Source organism: Sciurus carolinensis, chromosome 2 (genome assembly GCF_902686445.1).
Source record: "Sciurus carolinensis chromosome 2, mSciCar1.2, whole genome shotgun sequence".
Lineage (NCBI taxonomy): Eukaryota > Metazoa > Chordata > Mammalia > Rodentia > Sciuridae > Sciurus > Sciurus carolinensis.
In genome coordinates this window covers 62,330,063-62,354,029 of record NC_062214.1, presented here as the reverse complement: position 1 = coordinate 62,354,029, position 23,967 = coordinate 62,330,063, and the positions used below count along the sequence as shown (strand labels likewise).

Sequence of the window (23,967 nt, the reverse complement as noted above, 5' to 3'; positions counted from 1 at the left end):
GTGGAGGATGTGAGAAAGGGGGTGGATAAATATGTCAAGACAATGACAGATATGGATTCACAATAATTCCTTATTACTAAGGCCAAATATTTTGACAACTCTAGACATCAGAGAAGGTAAATTAAACATAAAACCTATAAACAGCATAATCCTCTGTGCCCTGATGTGATGGAAAACTGGAATTAATTAGATCAAACAAAATGTTCCCCAATGTCAGGGAAAAAGCAAATCGAGTATATCCAATTGAGAATTAGGTGACTGTGTGGAGAAGGTGGGAATGACCTTGATCCTGTTGACATCTTGAGATCAGTTTTTGTTTTTGTAAGTCTGAGCCAGTAGGGTAGGAGAGATTATTAAGATAATAATAGAAAAACAGGAGATAGAAGAACCATGTGAAATGAAAAGTCAGACTTACTTTGGATCGTGACATATATTCATTCATCAACCACTAATGCATCATATCACCCCTATAGTAATCTCTACTCAATACAGAAATCAATGGCATAATATCAAGCATTCAAAATTTGACAATGGGAGATGTGGTATCTTCTTCCATGGGTGACATTGCCAATCTGATCAAGGACAAGTCCCTTTACAAATAAGAGAGAATGTTCAGAGTCAAAGTGAGGGTATTGTAACAACTGTCAAGTCCTTCCAAGATTCTTGGATGCTCAGTGAGACTTAGGTGGCTTTATATTCTCTTGCAGTGCTTTGATCCTATGTTTATACGTATGCTCATAAGACTGGACCAAGAATATACTTCACATATATGAATATTTCTCCATTATGATATTGAGTTAAACTGTAATATGTAATGATCACTTATGCAGCAAGTGGCTTGATATGAATAAATGTTTTTAATATCAAAGTTTGTTAATGACTTAAGGACTAAATCAGAGCCATTTATTTATAATTGTGATTATTCAGCTGCCATTTTTCATAGTAGGCACTAGGACAGAAGAGAAATATAGACTGTACAAATCTGTATATAACAACTACAGAAAATTTATATATATATATATATTATATATGTGTGTGTGTGTTTATATTGTATTTTTAATATATACACATATATTTAAATTTAAATACCTACATAACAATGACTCTCTTAAGCTCATCAAGAAATGGTACACAATAAGAAGTTTGGTAATTTAAAACATTTTCATGGCCTAAGTACAGTCTTAGAAAGATAAACCCAATACAATCCTCTATGCCATGATATATTTTACAAAGAAAAATGGCTACAAAGAAGCAGGATATAATTTGAACATAAGAAAGAAATCTTACCACAAATGCTATGGTACTTCTTAACGTGGACTCCCACTGGAAGCAGCTCTTAAGGAACTGAATTGTATTCCATATTGTCATAGTGAGTCTTTTCACACGGTCTACATCCCTTGATAAGATCTGATTTAAAAAAAAAAAATGAAAATGGGGAACAAGATTTAAATACTCCAAGTATTCCCTTAAGATCAAGTAGCCTGATCATTTAAATTATCTTCTGTAGAGATGCCAATGAGAAAAATTAATAGAAAGGGAAAGTCTGATACTTCCAAAATTGTTTAAAAATTTTATCATGCATAAGAGGAAAAACAATTCCAGTGCATAGTTACAGCTCATTTGAGGAAGAATAACCTGTTTCAATAATACTCAGCACAAAACTGGTCAGGTGAAAGGTACAGCAATCAGGCTTTTGATGCCATGGAACGTGAGAAAGTATAGAGTGAGACACAGGGAGAAAGACAGACAGACTGACAGAGAGAAATGGAGTCAGAGCTCACAAGAATGGGAATGAGTGCCAATATTTTTTAGTTTGGAAGTAACTGCATCAATTCATAGTGGAAAATGTAAGTAGTATAGTTCATCTTGTCCGTACATTTACAGGAAAGTATAGTTCTGGAAAGAGAATCCAGTCCTCCCTCTTCCCAGCTATGCGAACCTGGGCAAATGACTAAACTCCTTCACAAAATAGGACTGATATTAGTTCTAACTTTACAAGTGGTTGTGACGTGAGAGAATTAAAGGCCTTAGAAAAATGACTCACATAGTAAGACCTTTCAAGAATTTGTATCATAAACCAAAGTTTCACCTTTATGAACATTGGGGGCACTAAGTGGTTAGAGACACTCAGGGAGGGTCCTGACATATTCCAGGATTTTGGCCCCAAACTCCTCACTTTTCTCAGAGTCCAAATCCACCCCACATGAAGGTCATGTTTTGCAAAGGAAATGTCTTTTCTCCCTGTTGTAGGCAGATTCATTTCAATTTGTTTGCAAAGCAGCTATCCCGCCTACATCAACTTAAGTTTTAACTTTCAAGTAAACAGAGCAAAAGGCAATAATAATAATATAAAAGAGACCTTTACTCAGATTATCCAAAACAAATATCATAGACTGCCAGTGTTATGGCAGACTGAAACAAAACATTTATTTGGATGCTTCCCTTTAGAAGATGGTTAAGGCCTTTCCCAACTGTGCCCAGAAGTTCATGGGAAACAAAAGGTTGATAAGATGCCTTTATATTTAACTGCTTTGTGTCATCCACAGCTGCTGAGCCCAAAGGAAGTAGTGGAAGTAATAAAGGCTTTAAAAAGGGGACACTTTGTTCTTTGTTACACAACTAAAGAGGGACAATGGGTATGGAATGAAATCCTGACCTGGACCTAAAGAGGACAGGGAGGGACTCTGGAAAAAAAATTTTTTTAAAAATAAAGGTAAAGGTCATGGTAAAAAAAAAATGTGAAACTTCCACTACTAGTCCCTGATCTTCACTTTTTGTTGAACTGTTGAGAGAGGAAATTCAGGCAACAGGCAGAAGGAAAGACAGACATTTCAGCATGGGGTAAAATGTCAAGACAGCCAAATTTAGACAATACACAAGTGATAGGAAAAGTCTTGGAGGAATCTGAGGCCAGAATTCTCAAAAATTCCTCTGGGTTAATTCCTTATCCACTGAATCAAGGCAGAGCACCTCCCAGAAACTTCAAAAGCCAGAGACCGAAATAGCTACAAATGAAGGAGGGTAGGTAGACAGGCAAGGAAACTCAGGAGGACATCTATGCTAGGAATTGTTCTTTAAGAATGATTCAGGAGAATACTGGAGGGCTGAGGCCTTCTGCTTCAACCTGTAGGTATATTTTAAGTCTTTGTACCCCATTCTTATCGAGCTGCCTAATATATTTTTGGGGGGTTGGGGAGAGAAGGAAATATAACTATAAAGAAATGGAGAGAGGGAGAGGGAAAGAAGCAGACAAGTAGTGAGGAAGATGCACTTGGGTGCTGGGAGTTTATGTGCCCAGGAGCCAGTCTAGGGGACCAGACTACCTTTTTCTTTCTTTTTTTTTTTTTTTTTGGTACCAGGAATGGGAATTGAACCCAGAGGCACTTAACCACTGAGCCACATCCATAGACCCTTTTTGTATTATATAGAGACAAGGTCCCTGAGTTACTTAGGGCCTCGCTAAGTTGCTGAGGCTGGCTTTGAACTCTTGATCCTCCTGCCTCAGCCTCCTGAGCCACTGGAATTACAGGTGTGTGCCACTGCAACTGGAACCAACCTACCTTTTTGGACAGCTTCCGACTATCTTCAACAAAGCGCTTTTCTCTGGGAGTAAAGGTCCTAATACTTGCCTTGACCTAGAAAGACATCAGTGTTACAAAGAACAGCATGCAAGTAGCCTTCCTCATACTTCTCCTCTGTTTAGTAACTGGGAAGAAGATAGAAACCAATACCTTCTGACCCTGAGGCCTCTGGCAGGGAGCAGAAAGACAGCAGATGCCCCCAGCTCTGCCTGCTTTTGTTGGCCATTTCAGGAGAGTCCTGGGTAGGCTGAATATGGGAGAGTGCGGCCTCTACTTCACTAATTCCTAGGAGGTAATTTAAACCACTACAGAGAATGAGGTTCATACATTCTCAAACTAATGTCTCTGAAAGATAAAATTTCCCTCTCATATCATTTTGAACTTAGCTTACACAGATAATACCTGGCACATGCATATCAATTTTCAGTTTATTAAAAAAATAAACAAAAACCTTTTCCACAGAGAACCTCATTTCCATTCAATGACCTGGAAATATAAATGGATGTACGACATTACTCCCATTTTACAAGAAATAAACTGAGGTTCAGAGGGATTTAATGATTTATTCAAACCACCAGAGAGAGGAAACACACACACAATAAAATTCAAGTCCTTCTCCTCTGCATCAGATAGACAATTGAAAAGTCACTTAAGAGACATATGTTGATTTTAAGGCTCTAATCCCACTTTCCCTTAAACTCAGGTTTTATTTGAGTATAATAATCTTTATATACAATGCATACACAAATTCTCACCAGAGAAAGGCAAGAGTAGGGGCAATTTGTCTCATAACCTCTATGTTTGATGTTCTTAAAGGAAAAGGAAGGAGATGACAAGAAAAAGAAGCAACATGCTCTTACACTGAAGACTGTGCTCAGAGTTCTAGCACTACCAAGAGCCAGAGAATATATAGATATAAAATGTATTATATAACTTATATAAAATTTTGCATTATATATTGCATATATTACATACAATAGACTGTGTAGGGATTTTTATAGATATCATACATTTTACATTGTATATAGGTTACATGTTCATTGTATAGATTTCACTTATATATTATATAAATTATAGATATAAATTGTATATGTAGTAATCTATATAAAATATAGATATGCCATCTCAGGTATATACATCATATATTTATGTAATACAGAGTTATATTATATACATATATTTGTATATATGTATATAATATATAGATTACATAAATCTATTTTCCCCTTCAGTTTTTACTCATTCCTTAACATTTCAATTTACTGAGAATTGAACACCATTTATTCTGCAGATGGAAATTGAAAGCTGGGATTCTCAGCACAGATTTTAGGACTGAGTTTTTAAAAATAGTTATCCCCTCTCTCCAGCCACAAGGATCAAGAGATACTGTATATTAGTTTGAGTCTCTAAAGGCTGGTGGCCTTTATTTTAAACACAAAAATGCTAGGAATTATGATTGAATAAGACTTACCGGATTATATATGAGGTCCATCTCTAAGTAAATAACTCCTTTAAAAGCTTGTTCTAAGTCTTTATTCTTCAGTGCATAACAATTTGGTTGCCCATCTTTAATCTGTTATAAACAAAAGATAAAAAACGTAACAGTACAAACTTTCTGTGGGGTTTAAACAGAATAACCACAACTAACTTTGGTAAAGTTGCAAAGAGAGACAACAGATGAAGCAAATATTAAGCAGATCCTGAATCTATCAAGAATCAACTTTTAATTCTAGAGCTCTGCCATAATAGATAGGAAGGTAAAGTAACTATTACCAGGAACAAACATGTGTGTTGATAGAAAATTATTGATACAAATCATGACAGGACCACATGGCCTTTTCCTTCAAACATCCCAGAAGTCACACACTTTCATGTACTCAAAAATGATTAATACTCTACAAAATTCCTGGCCAGTACTCCTTAAGACTGTCAAGGGTCATGGGAAAAAAGGAGAGACTAGGAAACCATCATAAATCAGAAGAGAACAAGGAGATAAGATGACTGAATATAATGGGGTACCCTGAACTGAATGGATCCTAGAAAAGAAAAAGAACATTAAGTGCAAAAGTCACTGAAGTCCAAAAATAAAGATCAGAGTTCAGTTATTAATAATGTACCAATGTCATGGTTTCTCTTAGTTTTGACAGAACTATCATGGTCATTTAAGGTACTAACATTAGGAGAAATTGGGTGGAGGGAATGTGAGGATTCTCTTTCCTTTACCATTTTTCTGTGAGTCTAAAATTATTCCCAAACTATTTTAAGGACATGAATAACAAATATGTTTTAAAAAATAAAATGATAGTATTTCACTTGCTAGGAAAGCAAATTAAATAAATCAATCAGGCTACCTAACACTGAGGTCAAACTCTAAAATCATTCAAAATCTGAATCTTCAAAATAAATAAGTCCCTCTGAAGTCCCCTCTCAGCCAGCTTGTCACATCAGAGTCATACACTGAGCTACCCACTGACCCGAGTACACAAGACTTCTAAGGAAAACATATCCTGTATTGTTTTAGAAACTATTCAGCTTTCTCTCCTGAAAGGCATGTTAATTATCTAGATTTAATCACTCTCTTCAGATTTGATAGCAGCCCTGCTTTTCATTGTAGATAGAGGTGTATGTATTAATTAAACTTCTGGTTTTTAAGAAGCATCTCCATTAACTCTAAAAGGGCCTCAGCAAAACTTGAGTTTATCAAAAAATCTATTTGGGATTGTAATGATCCATCATTTAAGTAACGTAGGAAATTTGAGGGCCTGAAATTTGAGCAATATTTTAAATGACTATTGCTGTCTCCACAGGCATTCACACAAGTGTTCTTATAAACAGTGACGGAAATGAGTTGAGTAAGTCACAAGGGGAAACAGCAATTCCACTTTACAAGGGAGAGGTCATCTTCCTTCCCAAAGTCACCCCACCTCTCTTGGATTGAATAGCTTTTATACAGAAAGATGGTTTTCCTGGCCAGTGGCTAAGAGGAAGGGGGTGCCCCATAAAGACCTGGTTTCCTTCCTCAACGGTGTCCAAACAGGATTCTGAGCTTCCGCTTTGATACACAGTCTCACTTAATAAATTGTGGGTGTTAAAGTTGAAAGAAATAAATACAAAAACAGCATGACAGTTTGCCAAGCTGATTTGATCCAAATTAGCTTTGCTTCAATCCATAGTCATTGTACCGTTATCTTAAAATTTCCATGATTTCTTCAGGGTGAGGGTGGGTCAAGAGAAGAAGTATCAGTATAAAAAGAAATATTTTATAGCAAAAGGAGATTTTTTTTTTTAATTTGGTAAATGGCCATTTCCTGTTACTCAATGTCCCTTGCATTGTGTCAGCAAAACCCAGCATCCACCTAGGGACATTAAAGTCATCATTAAAGCTAGAGATATAATTAAAGCAATTCATATTTAGCACTTTTGCAAAAAATTCACTTGAAATGTACAAATTTTAAAAGTTTGAAAATTACCAGAAAATTCCCCCCCGCCAAAAAAAAAAAAAAAAAAAAAAAAAAACAAAGTCTCATTGAACTTCCACAAACGTCACCATTCTCTCCTCTGAACAGAAATCAGAATGTGGCAGGCATTTTAAAATTTTTATTGAGAATTTAGACTTATAAAAGTAAGCCTTGAAAAAAGTATTTAACACTTTTTGCCTAAGTGACAAACTGAATGTATTTTGCAACTTCATTTTGTATTTACCAATATGATTTGTAATTTGATTACATTCATAAACAAATCTCATTTATAAACTGCTATGTAATGTTCATCATGCAAATAAACTAAGATTTATCAATTCTGTTGATGAATATTGATTTCATTTTTTTCAGTCTGTTCACCATAAGGAATACCTTTCAGGTCACAGTAAAAGATAAGGGGAAGAGGAAATATACTGTAATAGTTTGCACTTGAAATGTGTTTGGGTTATTAACAGGTGAATGCATTTGAATATTTAGTGTTAGAATTAAACACAAATAGGAATGGAAGAGACTATCTTTTAAAATATCTTCAATTTTACTGTCTTTATATAATTAAACTTCTGACACAAGACTTCAGGATTACAAGTTCTTCTGTAACATCCCAACTTGCCAAATTCCTGTGCGAGTGCATATATACATAGGAAATAAAGACAAAACAAACACACACGTATATATCACATGTATATATCACACCAGTTATGCTTATTATTTATTCTTAGAATTTTGACGATTATTTTTCATCTTAAATTATTTTATAACTATTTATAAATCTCAGAAATTTATATCACCTATTCAATAAGAAAATAAAAGCACAGTCAAGAGAATATTTAGAGGAGAGAATCTATACAAATTTTTATCCCTGGCAATAAGATAATGCTTCAACTCAAACCTCAGTTTAACTTTGATTTCTGTATCAGCAAAGGCAAGAAGAAAAAATAGTTTTCAAATTATGACAGATGGAGAACTATAACTTCTGTGAGTCTTCAGGGGCTAAACTGGGAAGACTTCATCTGACTCAAATATAAGTGTCTTGGATAAAATAATAGTGTCTTTAACTTCAGTTTTGTCAGATAACTAAATCAACTTATATCCCATCTTTTTATACTGACTTTTTCATAAGTGAAGAGTGCATGATATTACCCAGTAATTTGTGGCAGGCAGCTCCCCACAACAGTAATATAGTTAACCTACTTAGGAACTAAAAGGTCCATAATCAGGAAAATGGGCATTTTCATGTCTCTTTCATGTTTTCATACATATTATATCTACAAAGCTTATATCAGAAGCATGAATAAGCATTATTTTCTGGCTAATTTAGCTAGTGAATAAATGAGTGCAGGAAGTTTCCTTCTGAGTAATGATCAGGGTTTTGTAATTAAAGGAAAAGTTACTGAGAAGGTAGTCTGGTTTAAAAGTTTTAATATGACCCACAATAATCCTCAAACTATTCAACATTTTTCCTGTAAGAATATTAAATCTGCTTAAACAAGCTGTAAGCAAAGTCAATATAAAAAGTTTTTAAAAAATTGTTTCATAGAAAATAATTTTTGAGTCCAAGAAATGTTGTAATACTCATTATATTAGAAAACTAATCTAATTTATAATCAGTATGTAATAGGCACTGGTATGTGAGAACATAGAAAAAAAACTCACCTAGAACTTTTTTAAAAAGAATTATCATTGATGTTTACTGGAAAAACTGTTGATATAATGATTTACCAAATGATTCAACAGCAAAGTTAATCAGAATCCTTACCAAGGAATAAAAGTACCAGTGGGTTTAAGGAGAAAAGACATACATGTAAGTTAGAATTCAAACTACAGAGTCATATTGAGTCCTTCATTGTCTGACCTAAAAATTAGAAAATGGAAAACATTTGGATATAACCTAGCATATTCTATCAGATGTCTTTCATTTCATGCAAAAGGCAAAACTCATAACTGTGACCATGATGCATGGTTGGTCCCAGCTGATGTAAATGCAATAAAATGTGATGAGGAGAGACATGTGACTTGGCAAGAGGAAAATACACTTTATCTGGCAGTGTTGGGTAGCTAGTCAGTCATGTGCAAGAGGGTGGATGGACAACAAGTGGCAGGAGCTTACAGGGAGGAAATCAGACACATACATTGAAGAGAGTCCACAGGTCACAGGACTGGGAACCACAGGGAACCTTATCAAAGTAGCCATCTGGAAAAAGGGAACTGTTATGCCAAAACTCTCCCATTCCTATTATTAATTTTAACCCTTAAGGGAACTATGACTTCAAGATCATGTCACACCTTCCCCTTGTGTCTAGGTCATCAAGACAAAGGGGCAATAAACTGCTTAAAGATGATGAGGAAACAGAACAAGAACAAAGAGACCTCAAGTGCTTAAAATTCCCAGGCTCAAAAAGCATCATGGAATCCTCCCCAGAAGGAAACTGCTCAGCATCTGTCCTGAGCATCTGTACTCTCACTCTTTCTGGTAAATTCCTGTTTGAAATCCTTCCTGCAGGATGGCAAGAACTTGTGGCTGTGGATCCCCATAGTCTCTTTGGTTCCATGGGTCTCCTGTGCAACTGCAACATTTTCAATTTTTCACCCTACTTAGAAACAAACGTGGTTCCAAAGACATGAGTTACAACCAACAGGAGAGATTAAACTATCCACTAAGCCACTATCTGCTCTGCATGGAGCACTGCAACCAACCCGCAGAGGCAGCACAGAAGTCCTCCCACTGGGCCTCCTCAACTTCCCCCTCAGTCCCTCCAACGACTGCTGAACCAAAACCAGCTCTGAACTTTGCAAATATTATCAAACCTGTATGTACTTAGCACTTCTTACCAACCACCCTCTCCAAGCTATTTCTACAAAAGCAATGCACATCAATTCTAGAACTTGGGCAAAATTTATTTAAAAAATGAAGAAAAATATATTAATAATGTTTGAACAAACACACCTCTGTAGTTTGTAATGTACATTTGCATTTCTTTCTCTTACGAAAATAGAATTATTAGGTAGTACACAGAAACCTAGAGACAGATGAACTGAGTTTTAAATTCTGGCTCTGCATCAGACTGGTTGAATAACTTGGGTAAATTATGTTACACTCTGGTCTTCAGTTTTTTAATCTGTAAAACGTGAATAAAAATAGTTGATAATTTCAAAGGTGGTTGTGAACTAATCCAGCACAAAGCAGTATCAGTGATGGGTAAGAAGTGCATGTTATATATTATCAAATTTTAGTCTTAATTTATATTAATCACTTGTCTTTTAAATAAAAAAATACATAGGAGACTCTCCCCTATATAGTAATTCATTCTCTCACATTGCTCAGTCTATAGTAAACCTGAATAATCCTCAGTTGTAACTCATTAAGATCATTTCCAATTTTTAACAGTTATAAACAGTGTGATGATGCAGATGTCTCCATGCATTCATGATACATTTCTAAAGATAAATTCCTAGAAATGGACTTGCTGAGTCATAGAATACATCTATTCTCAAGTTCAGGCAAGTAGGCAATTTGCCATTCTGAAATGCTATGTTAATTCACATTCCCAGGCTCAGTGAAGAAGCCTGCCATTTCCCCTACAAATCAGCCAACTGCAGGCATTTTAAATTAATATACAGCAATTTCATAGAAAGAAGAGTCTTAGGTTAATATGACATTTTTTATAACAAGTAAGACTGCAAAATTTTTTGTTGTTTTTCATGTTAAATAACAGTGCACCATGGTAGGGCTGTGAAACCAGACACATCTAGATACAATTCCCACTTCTAGCATTTAACATACTGTGAGTAGGTGCAATTACTGTACCTCTCTGAGCCCCAATTGTCTCTTCGAAATAGATAAGATTATGAATGCTCAAAGACATTTACATTAATTTTTCATCCATTTTATCCAAGTGTCTTCCTCAGACTTATACCAACTCATACTTCCAACAAAAGAATTTGAGAGGGTCCTTTCTCTATATTTGTTAATCTGATTATGCTTACTTAAATGAATTTCATCATTTTTTTGCTAAACAAGGTACATGAAGACGACAACTCATAGTATAAGTGCTCATTTTATGCCAGGGGCTGTTAATGCTTTACATGAATCAACTCATTCAATTCTCACCATACACACTCACTGCATGTATAAGGATAATTCCTTTTATTTTATCAACAAAGATATTCAGATAGAGAGGTTAAGTAACTGGACCAAAGTCACACAGCCAGTTTAGGTGAGGATCACGGGTCCCAACTCATGCAAACTGGCTCCACCAACTACATTCTTCCCCACCATGATCATAATTGAAGGACTCACAAGACATTCATGTGCTTACTAGCTATCAGGATTTCCATTTAATTTACTTTTCTGCTAGGTTGAATTGCCTTTTCCTTATTGATTAAAGAAAACTTGCAAACCAGTGATGTCTATTTCCTTATATGTTTTAAGTATTTTTAATATACTTCTATGTCTATCCTTTGTCTTTTGGTTTATGATGTTGATTTTTGTTTTGGCCATACAGATATCTTAAGATTTCTCTGATCATTCATGTTTTCAATTTCTTTGTGTAGGATTCTCCACTATAAAAGTGTTATTGTGTTTTGTGTTACATACTAATATAATTTCCCCTAATTGATCATCAACCAATTTCCTCAGAATCTCTGAAGTAGTTCATCATTTCCTCAATAACTTCATGTTTCAAGTTTCTAATACATCATCTCCAATCAGTCTTCTTTCAAGTCCTTCAGTATATTTCTAGAATTTCCTCACCTAGGTCTTACACACTCTTATTTGGTTTCTATTGTAGTCTGATTTTTTTTAGGGTTTTAATAATCATTCTTATGAGTATAGACATTGATCTTGTTCAGTTAACATTGATCTTAGTGAACTTTTAATGTTATGTATTAGTTTTTTCATGTTTATAGATATCTGGCATCAAAGAGATATCTACAAATGTGTTTTGTTGAAATACATATAATTTCTTTCTTCATATAATTCTACATTGACTGGATCTGACATAAAAGCCTTAATTTTCACTTGTTAATTCATAAACAAACTCATTAAATCCTCAAACAATTTGATGCAGTGACTGCTATTGTTATCGTCTATTTAAAGTGAAGAAAGAGAAGGAATACAGCTGGTGTTTCAGCAATGACCCTGAGGCTTTGTGGTTTCTGACAGATACTGCCCATCACACTAAGAAAGTCTCAATTAGTAACTTTTTAGTCCATTTTTTCATATGATATTGTTGTTTCTTTTCCTCCTTTAACATATCAGTGATTTAAGTCACACAATAAAGTTCCTAAACCATTGAATCTTTCTGGTATTCCAAGAAGGTATATAAATAATTTCCTTCTTATTACATCTGTAATTTTAGGGCTGGGGATGTTGCTTACTGATACAGCACTTGCCTAGCATTTGCCAGGCTCTGAGTTTGAACATCAGCACTGGAAAAAAAAAAAAAAAATACGTTAAACAGTTTTTTATATGAGTTGTTCCAGTCCCAAGTAAAAATTCATGAATTTTTCATTTTTAATGTTTTTTTTTGGTTTTGGTTTTGTTTTATTTTTGGTGCATGGGATTGAACCAAAGGGTGTTTTAACAACTGAGCCACATCCTCAGCCCTTTTTAATTTTTTACTTTGACACAGGATCTTGCTAATTTGCTAAGGCTGACCTCAAACTTGTGATCCTCCTGTCTCAATCTCCTTTGTCACTGGGATTACAGGTGTGCACCACCACACCCAGCTGATTATGTTCTTAAAGAATTTAAATAAGAATTACCTGACCCTATAAGGATTGGAAAAAAAAAATACACCCATAAAACAAATTAGATCTCTTATTTTCTTATTTGGGGAAGATCAGGATTCAGGCAGTAAAGAACAGAAAAATTTGATAATGTTTTCTGATCTTAGCATAATTAATAATTTTCACTTAACTGAATATTCAATACCTGTTATCTTATACTTGTGAAGATAATTTATTGACTGGTTTTCACCTGTTCATTTAATCAACTGCAAAACTGTATTATATTTGTAGTTCATTTGGAAAGACTCAACATCTTTGCAGAACACATCTTTATAGGATCACAAGTTCAAGGCCAGCCTCAGTAACTTAGCAAGGCCCTAAGCAAATTAGTGAGATCCTGTCTCAAAATAAAGCAAACAAACAAAAGGGTTAGGGATGTAGCTCAGTGGTTAAGCACCCGGGGTCAATCCCTGGTACAAAATAAAGAAAAACAAAAAAACAAAACAAAAATACACAGAAAAATACATACCCCACACATTCTCCTAGTATATTTCTGCACTTCATTTTCTCTGAGACCTCTCAATAAAGCAATCTGTGTTTTTTGTTCATTGCTTCTTCATTCTTATTGTTTTTCCTCTTTTTGTATTAACTCTGTAAGTTCCTGTCCATTGTGTTGTTATTTGGAGAGGAAATAAAATTTGGATATATTATATTCATTAATGACATCTATTTTTATGTTATTGCTCTTTGTGTGTGTGTGTGTGTGTGTGTGTGTGTGTGTGTTTTAGAGTGCAGGGATCAAACCCAGTGCCTTAAGCATACTAGGCAGGCAATGGAGCTACACTCTAGGACCTGTTCCTGTTTTATCTTCACCAATTCATTCCTAATTTTCTTAGTTTTATTTTAGTTTCTTTTTTTGAGATGTGTAATTGATTTTCAATCTTTGTATTTATGACAAAACCATTCAGGACAAGAATTTCCTTTGAATACTACTTTTGGCCCTCAGTTTTCTCAGTTTTTATATATAATATTCAATTGTTAATTTCTATGTAGTCTATCATTGCAGTTTTGGTATCCAACTCAGTTACTTTTCACCCTGCCAAGTACTTTAACATTTGTTTCTTTTGGTTATTAATTTCTATTTTATGGTGTTAGAATGACAGTACAATTTCTGCCTTCTTGGGAATTTATTGAGGCATTTTTGACCCATACAATCAATATTTGAACATGTTAAATGGATTTTTTAGCAGAAAAATGTCTATTTACATGTGTATTTTATTTTCGGTGGCTGTCACAGGTATTTTCACTACTAACCTTTTTCACTACTAACCTATTTTCACTATTACAACCTTTAAGAATCATCATAGCTTGCTTTTGTTTGTGATATTTTCAAAGATGGGTAGATCATACACATTATTATTCTAATTTTCCAATTTTTTCTTGTATTTTATATATGAAAGGAAATGAGAATTAATTCATATACAGGTTTGTGTTTTCTATAACCTTACTGGTAATTCAGTCTTTTTCCTTATGACTAAGATAACCCAGTGTATCAGGTTTTTGACCTACTGTTTATTTATATTTATATGCTATGGTTTCATTCATCCATTTTTGTATTATTATGTTTTAGATTCTTAATACAGCAGCATTTAGATTTTACACTCAGTGTAAGATGTCTTATTATTTAATAGAAAAGTTAGCCTATCCAATATCTACTAGCACTTACGATGTGTTCATTGATACACTGTATAGTGGTCATCTTCCCCACCTCTTTGGTACCAGGGATTGAACCCAGTGGCTCTTAACCACTGAGCCACATTCCTACCCCATTTTTTGTTTTTATTTGTCTTTTTACTTTGAGTCAGGGTCTTGATAAGTTGCTTAGGGTCTTGACAAGTTGCTTAGGGCCTTGCTAAGTTGCTAAGACTGGCCTTGAATTTGCAATTCTCCTAACTCGCCCGTCCACCACTAGCTGCTGTGTGCAGCAGTGCCCATAGATGTTAGGGCAACCCGAGTAGGCCCCTCTCTCCCTTTGTCTCTCTCTTCTCCCCAGCTCAAGCCTATCTGTCATAACCAACATACTACTCAGTCAATATACTGCATATGGTTCACGATAATTCAAGCATATTAAAGGTGCCCTTTCCTAGGTTCCAGGGATGCTATAGAAAATTACCTTACTTTTATTTATTCCAATGGACATATTGGAACAAGAGTAGGGGTGAGGAGAATTAAATATTTTTGTTAAAAAGTGACAATTGTTGCCGACACTGAGATTCAAGTCTTGTCTTTATCAAATAATCTCTCAGGTGACACATCTTCCTTTCCTTGTTACTCACCCTCTAATCCCAAAGGCTCCAAGAAGAATCACATGGGATTCAATGATCAAATCTACGCCCTAGAAAAATAAACCTTAGCAACAAACCACTTTACATTGTTTTAAACCAAACAATAAAGTCATTTATGTAATGTTAAATATCAATATCATTTACTTTAATGGCCAACATTTCATCATTAATCTAAAACAATCTATGACTATGTGAGTTCATTAAATTTTACAAAACCATCAGGTGAAACTTGTCCAAATAAATACTTAATTGGAAATGTGAAGAGATATTTGCATGGCATTTATTGGGTATAAGCAACTACAGAAAATTTGTCCCATAAAACTAATGAGGTGAAATTACTGCTAGTGCAGCTACTTAACAAGCACCTGTATCCACTGAGGATGCTGGGGCTCTATAATGACAGCATGAAGGCCCCGTGATTGTAACGATAGACTCATGTGTCCATGTTGGTCTGACCTGTGCAAAAGGACTCAAGTTTGTTTCAAAATGCAGGCTCTCACCAAGTTCAGATGATTGTTCCTTGGCTATTATGAAATAATAAATGTATGCTTTTCCTACTTTACAGATTAAGTCCCTAAGGCAAATTTTAGTCATCTTAAATTGGCCCATTAGATAACTCTAAGAGAATAATTGTATGAGTGAATAAAAAGGACTGACCTAGAGGAGAATACAGGCCAATTTTCAAGACAGTTAGTATCACTTAATTGAGAAGAGACATGTTAAATAAATCGATGGAGTCAGCTAATTTTTAGGAGAGAATATATACTGCCCAAAATATTTTAAAACTCTGAAATATGCTTATTGTTTTCCAGTACACACTATTTACTATATGACTGATTAGAAGAGTACAGGAGCAACATGAAAACGAGGAGATACTAGAAGTCTTCAGATTGTAATATATTCTAATCTCAGTTTCCCACTGTTCTTAATCACAAGTATTGATTAAAGAGCTTTAAATATCTATAGAATAATTTAATTTTTTTTTCAAAATGAAAAGAAATAAAATATATGGAAGGATGACTCATTGGCCTGAATTCTTTTAATCCTGATATATGACCAATCATACATATACATCTTGAACAATTCACCACCACTAATAAATATACTTATTTCAGTATATGGATTTTAAATGAACCAATAGACAGCTAGTACTTTCACCCTGATTAAAAAGATATAGTGAATTTAGAACAGGCTCTTTATTTAACAGGCTTAAATGCACTTAACACATTAACATTAAGAGTATGAATTAAAAGTTAAACTACCTTTTGCACTTTCTTCTTAGACATTGAAAAAAAAAAGTAGTTCGCATTGTCTCCAAACGTGTAAGCCAAATTTTAGTTTATGACTTAAATAAAGACAACTCAGTCTCGCAAAACTGTTCCCATTCCATTAGGAACAAATTGCAAATTCCAAATTTTAAAATATTTGTTTTTAAACAAAAAAGAATATATTATTGAGTATGGTTCTGTATCCTATAGAGATGATAGTGGAGCACCAATATATTCATTTTTATAATACTTTCACACATCTAAGAAAGAAAGAAATCCTTCTCCTAAGAAACATACAATGTGATAGATGAGTTTTAATGCTTATTCTGCGAATTTCACAGAATTCCTCTCAGATTTGCTTAATACTGTAGTGAAATTTTTTCCTAGTCAATTGCTCTGAAGTCTCTGTCCCATGGTCAACACCTTTCAGCAGCTTCCTGCTGACAGAATAAGCCAGACCTCCCTCTACCCTCCATGGGCCTGAGTGGCCCCCCTCCACCCCCTCCAATTCTGTGATCATGCTGAGTTCCAGACACAGGCCCCTACTTGGTCCCAGCATGTGTCCCTCCTCTGCTTTACTGCTTATGTCTCTCCCCTACTTAGAAGGTCTTCCCTCTTCACCTCACTGAAGTGACTACAAACAACCTACTCCTTCGTGACCCATTTCCAACTCCTTGTCTTCTAAAGTCTTACATCCATGCTTCTCACTTCCCATTGTCTAGTTCCTTTCCTGGGGCACTTGTTATTTGAGGTCTTGTTTGTCTACTGCTTTGGGCAGGGTATTTACTTAATAGGTCCTTACTGGGGTCATCTGACATTTCTTAGGAGCTCAGACTCTGGTATGAGACTGCCTGAATTAAAATCCTGCTTCTATTACTTAGCAGCTACAGGATTTTCTCTGTGCCTCAGTTTCCTAATTTGTAACTTGGTATAATAATAAAGCAAGCTTCATTAAGTCATCAGAGAATTAATGATTCAACATGTGTTAAGTGTACAGCGCAGTTTGCTAGTTAGGCATCACTCCATACCTATAAAAAAAAAAAATCCTAGATCTATATAGGTAAATTTTAAAATGTACTCTCTAAACCACAAGTTAGAATTACTTGAAAATACAATGATGAATGAAATAATCAATCAGCTTATAGTATGCCATGATAATAAGGGTCATAGCATTTAAAAAGTCATATTTATATCTCCATGACATCGGAGATCAATTAATTTGGAAATGGCATGTTGCAGGTGGAACACCAGATGTCAAGATAAGCACACAGATCCATTGTAGGGTCTGATCGCTTCCCCAATTTATGGGTCAAGGAATCAGAAATGAATCTGAATCAAACCAGCCACACTGAATGGCAATATCACATTAAATGTACCATGCCAGCGACTCCAAAGTCCTTAAGGGGAATAGGACCAGTCATGCTGCTTCACAAGGTAGAGACCTTTCATATTGGGCCATCTATCCAGATGTGCCACAGCTCATTTATCATAGAAACAAACAAATAATGTAAAATAAATGGAGCACTCTCTAGCTCAAAACACCCTGTAGTTCTCCATCCCCCCTACAAAAGAAAAAACCAAAATCCTTCAAACTCTGACTTTCTAAGTCCTCCAGGTCCTTCCAATTCTGTATCTCGATCTTCTCCACCTGACTCACATCATCCTATCCACAACAGCACCCAGATTTCTGGAATTTGACAATTAAGGTCCTGCTACAGAGCAAGATACCTGCCTGAAAGTTTCCCCAGATATTCATAAAACTCACTTTCTAATCTAAGTTCTCATTCAAGTATCCTCTTTTCTGTGGCCCTCACTGACCAGCCATGGAAAATTGTACTCCTCCCTCTTCTTGACTCTTCTCCATCTAACATGCTGTATGTTGCTTTTGTGTGATTTTGTTTATGTGTCCTCTTCTACACATCTTGAAACCATGAGATCCAAGTGAGGAGAGAAATTCCCTGTGGTCATCATTGGAGCTCTGTCATCTAAAACAGTGCCTGGTAAACAATGACACTGAATCAGTATTTATTGAATAAATGATCAACAGACCTTAGGACAGCTTATCATGAACCTGAAAAAAGTCAATGTTGTGTGGCTATTTGTATTCCAACCAGCTCTTCCACAAAATATTTCACCTTTATTTTGGAGGATTATTTTGAAAAATGAATTAGTTCTACACTGGGAGTGATTTCCTATTTCTTTAGGATCTTTGGCAATGTCTGCAGACTGCTTGTCACAGCAGCAGTGGGAGGCAGGTACTACCCAATGTAAGTCATACAACTCAGTCATGTAAGAACGTACGTCAAGGATGTTTCTAGACATTTTACAATGCATAAAAAAGCTCCATGCAACAAAGAATATTCTGGCCCAAAATGTCAACAGTGTCAGAGTTGAGCCCTGATTCAGCTGGAGGTAAATTCTTAGATCTGCCAAGTGGGACATGAGGAAGGGAAAGAGGGAAAAAGGAAAGGAAGCCAGTAGGCTAAGTCAACTGTTGCCAGGGTAGACCAAATGCATGAAATTTTCACAAGCAAAATGGGGGTGTTTCAAAAAATTAGCAAACATGTTCACTTAGCAAGAAAGAAAATGTGCTACTGAGACTGATCTGTAAAAATAAGAAGAAAAATGTCAAAAAACTAGTGAATAGAGGAAAGTGAATTGTAAAGAAGAGTTTTTACTTCTAGTCCCTTTAGACCTTTCTAAAAGTGTGCCCCATATTCCTGTTACATGTATTCTTTCAGGAATAACTGACAACGCTGTAATAAAAAAGGGGGGAAATCCCAAATCACCACCTCCTCTCCGTGAGCCCTGCAGTCTGCTGCCGACAGCTCGGAGCATTTGGCAGGAGCCGGCTGTACCAGGGAGCAGATGCTTCACGCAGGCTCTTAGAGTAACATCAGGGATATGAGAACTTGGGGAGAAATTAACCAAGCGATCAAAAACAGACGAAGAGATATTAAGAGGTATAGCGTTCCCCTCTTTGTAAACACTGTGTGAGCTACACTAACCTCATGGTTAAATTACAGAGTGCTCCATCCACGAAGATGCACAAACAGTTTCAGAAAAATAAGTCTTTGGAAAGAAATAGAGTCCCAAAGGCTGATGAAACCATAGTCTACAACAAATCATGTTACCAGTTGAAGGAAAAATGTAAAATTCTTTCAGAACAGTTCATCTGATGCACACAGTAATGTCCATTTAATGGGAGAATGTGCTCTGTAGTTTTACTCTTTGCCCATGTTGCTCATGTTGTTGGCTTTCTTTGATGTTTTCTCTGCTGTATTTTATAAGTACTTATTAATTCAGCATTTTCTCTTTCGTGACCCCAGTATGTTCTCTTTGAACAAGACTATCAAACACACTCTACCATTTCTAAAAGAGGTCTCTGCTTTCTTCCACAAAACATTTTTTGAGGCTGAAAAAAAACAGGACAACTAAAAAAAAAAAAAAAATGAAATTTTGGGGAAAATGATCCTCAGCAGAGCTGAGAATGAATGTGGAGGTGCCAACAATTTAACTTTGAGGAAATGTGGGTGGGGAGGTATAGAGAAATCCATGTGTTTTTCATTAACAAATGGAAAGCCAAGTCATAGATCCATATTCCTTGAAATCAAATGGAAACTCCAAGATTAAGATGGAAAGAAAGACTGAGAGTGAATTGAAAGACTGGACAAAATGTTGTGGTTGGTTAAATCAATACTGAACTGAAATAGAAACTCAAACATGAGGAAAAAGAATAAAACGGTAGGCTCTAGCTACAACTATAAGAATTTTTCTTTTTTCAGCACTGACAGTGACAAAGCAGCTCTCCTTCCAGAAACTCATCAACTGTTAAATAACTTGCAAATTGTTGATGAAAGAAGGGAACTTACCGACAGCAAGGGAATCGCAACTTTTCCAAGAAAATCAGGGGGTTTATCTCCATCTTCATCAAACACTGTCACTTCCAAAACATCATGGATATCTTTAATGGGACTGAAACAAGAAATATCAGGTCTTATACACAAAAACACACAAGTGAAAAGTCTGTTGCATGAAGATCTGAAAACACCGTTTCACTAATTAAGTCTGTGTGTCCTCGGAGTATAAAACTACCATTTAATTAAATTCCAAAAATTAAATCAAACTGACTGTATTCCCAAGCCTTCCATCATAGAAGACTCAGACATCCACATGAAAAAAACCAAGTCAACTTTTTTACTGACATTTTCTTTCCAGGTAGATGTGCACTCGAGGGTGCAACTGTTAGAGGAACAGACTAAAGGAGAGGAAAAAATGAGAAGAAAAGGAAAGTGATTTCAGAAAGTTGTTTCCAAAGGAGAAAAGTAGGCATCACATTTTCTTTAAATTAATGAAGATTTCCCTTTTGGTAAGAAAAGGTAAAATGAACCATTTAATGGAATAGTGAGAAAGCCTCCTGTGGTTGAAACATAAAATGCCAAAACTCCAAGTCATATTTAGGAAGTTTTTTTCTTTCTTTCTTTTTTTTTTAATGTTGACCAGAAGTCAGACACCAGTGAAAATGAAAATAGAGCAATGGTCACTGGCAATGTGTTAGGGAGACACACTGGCAGACTGGTTTGCAGAGCTGATTCACCTCTCATTGGCCCTTGGGAGCTTTCTATTAATATCATCAACTCCACACAAGCAAACTTGACCTTTGGAGACTGAGCCATTTATGCATATTTGTGAGGATAATGTACCATCATTATTTCACCCAAATTCAACAGGGGCCTCCCCTTGATGGTCAGGTGCCTTGAAATCTAAAGTAAAGTAGGAAAATTAAATATATTTTACCTCCTAAATACCCATGTTTGATGGAGTGGGCAGGGCATTGCTATGGAGTTGCTTACTCAACTAAATGGAAATATACAGAGCTTTAAGTGTGTTTAAGGATTCACAAATAATCTATATTTCCCAAAGACTCTGGCAGAATGCAAGTCCTTAAGCATTAAGATAACGTTATTATATATAAACTCCTTGAATTTAAGGCAGATCTCCATTTGTGTGTCTTTCTTTAACTGAGGAATGAAGTGGTTTAGCTACATGGATGCTTCCATATACCCACAGATTAATTTAGTCACTGAAAGATCTACTTTACAAATGTGTTCTATAACACTCCTTTGCAGTTCCAAATGGTCTCTTCTATTATTAACAACACACTCCATAAAATAAAAGTATAAAAGGTTTTAAGGAAAAAAAAAAAAAAAAACCAATAAAATTCATTCTTTGCACACAAAAATGGACAAAAAGTTCCACTCAAAAGCCCCAGCCTGCCCAAAACATATCAGGGATAATTGCTTTAAGTTAAAACCACTCCTCTGTATTCAACGTCTAAAGCACTTACAATGTAAAAACTTTGTTCCACTCCGGGTTGAGGTTTTTATAAACGGTATGTGTCTGAAGTCGGTCATTGCCGACCTCCAACAAGCAAAAAGGATCACTCTTCCCTGGAAAGAGAACAGATAATGGGCAATGACAAATGAGTCCCAAAGGGTCAAAAGCATAGTAAATAAAAGTCATGTAATTTTCCAACAATGAAAATTTTATGTTTGGTGAAAGAGGGAAGGTGAGACCACTTTTCTAGAAAGCTCCATGGATGCTCTCTTTGGGAATGTGGAATGTGGAAGGTGGACAGAGTCTACGGTTTTCTCTTTAGCATCTTAATAGCATGGGACCTGACACAGAACACCCCATCCAGCTCAAATACAGGTGAAAGTCAGTAAACACATGGGTCTCACAGGATGGGCTATCAGTTTGACCTGAGAAGATTCACTTTTTTGTTTTGTTTTTAAAATGAACTCAATAACAACAACAACAGCAACAGAACCCTCAAAGCCCACCAGTTTAAAAATGGGTAAAAGATCTGAAAAGGAAAAGAAAAAATTCTCAAAAGAAGACAGGCAAATGGCCAACAAATATATGAATGTTCACAGTATTAATCATCAGAGAAATGCAACTTGAAATTACAAGGAGATATCACCTTGCCCCACTTAGAATGGCTACTATCAAAATGACAAAAAAAAAATAGCGGTGTGGATGTAGAAAAGTGGAACTCTTATGCACAGCTGGAGGGATGTAAATTAATTCAGTTGATATGAAATATACTACAGAGGTTCCTCAGAAAGTCAAAAAATATCTATCATATGATTCAGCATTCCATTATCAAGTCTATATCTAAAGGAAATGAAGTCAATATGTTGAAGAAATATTTGCACTCTCATGGTTATTGTAACACTATTCAGAGTAGTCAAAAAATCAAACAAGGATCCATTGGATGAGTGGATAAAGAAAATGTGGTACATATACATAAAGGAATAATATTCAGCCATAATGAAGATGAAAGCTAGTGATTTGCAGCAACATGGATGAACCAGGAGGACATTATGTTAAGTTAAATAAGTTAGGCATAGAAAGAAATACTGCATGATTTCACTTTATGTGCAATCTAAAAAGGCTGTTCTAGTGACAATCAGAGGTTGGGCAGGGTAGGAGGGAAAGCTGAGTGGGGAAGATGGATCAAGCACAAAGTCATGGTTAGGCAGAAGGAAGGCGTTCTGGCTTCTCCCTCACAATAGGGAAACGACAGTTGACAACATTGCACTGAATATTTCAAAGTAGCAAGAAGGAAGGATTTTGAAGGTTCTCACCAAAAAGATATGATAAATATATGAGTTGATAAATATAGTAAGTATATTTAAATGTTACACACTGTATGTATCAAAACATCACACGGTATTATAATTTTTACTATATGTCAGTTAAAAATCAAAAAGGAAAAATGGAGGTCATCTCCGTTTCAATCCTAAACTTTCTTGAGGTCAGAATAAATAGTTACTCTTCTAAATTGAAAATCTATGAACTCTTAGAAACTTTAAAATGGCTTTGAGAAGAAGTGCAAAGGAAGTGTAGAAATAACTCTTTAGGATTTAAAATGCTTTTAATGATCACAAACTTGTATGATTCTATATATTCAGTGTATTATGAGACCACAAGAGATACATTTTTAGTGCTATAAAACGTTCAATAAAATAGTTTTGGAACTTTATCTTAAAATATCTTAAGCTCATCCTTATCCTTGACTTCTCCATTCTCATCTCTTATTTTTCTGTCCTATATCCCACATTCCCTAAAACCACACACACAAAAGTAAGACAACTCTAAATCTGAAGTTAAGTTCAGAGTGCTACCAAAAATTCTCTTCCCTTTTTTTAGATTTGGCAGAGGGATCTAGAATTGGAAGTGTCAGGGAAAGAATGAATAGTTCTATAATGTCCTGACAACATTAACTCATTTCCTGCCTCACCAGCACATTGGTACTTTACAAAGATGTGAATGCTAAATTAATTGGGGGCATTAGGACAGATGATTCTCCAACAAATGCCAAGGAGCCCTGGGCCAAGGCCTAATACAGAGAGCGCTCGTGCTCTTGACCTGCTGACCTGCCATTCAGGTCACTGAACCAACATCTAATTCACTTAATAACCAGGAGCACACTGAAGTACTGCACATTGAGAGAGACACTAAGTATGTAAGAGCCTTCATGAGGATAATGTTTTCTAAAAAA

General features: G+C 35.4%; 1 protein-coding gene across 6 annotated transcripts in view; it reads right to left on the bottom strand.

Annotated features, from left to right (window-relative positions):
• Mctp2 (multiple C2 and transmembrane domain containing 2) overlaps positions 1–23,967 on the bottom strand; it is a 223,423-nt gene that overhangs the window by 67,336 nt on the left and 132,120 nt on the right. For 5 of the 6 annotated variants that reach the window (XR_007106943.1, XR_007106944.1, XM_047538509.1 and 2 more), the window contains 5 exons: positions 21,748–21,850; positions 20,273–20,375; positions 5,053–5,154; positions 3,561–3,635; positions 1,288–1,407 (listed from right to left, as the gene is read on the bottom strand). Coding sequence is in view for 4 of the 6 variants with exons in the window: in XM_047538509.1 (XP_047394465.1) it covers positions 1,288–1,407; positions 3,561–3,635; positions 5,053–5,154; positions 20,273–20,375; positions 21,748–21,850 (503 nt within the window). In the remaining 2 variants the exon portion in view is untranslated. Of the gene's footprint in view, positions 1–419; positions 591–1,287; positions 1,408–3,560; positions 3,636–5,052; positions 5,155–20,272; positions 20,376–21,747; positions 21,851–23,967 lie in introns of those variants that run through there. The other variant, XM_047538513.1, reaches the window with a different exon arrangement.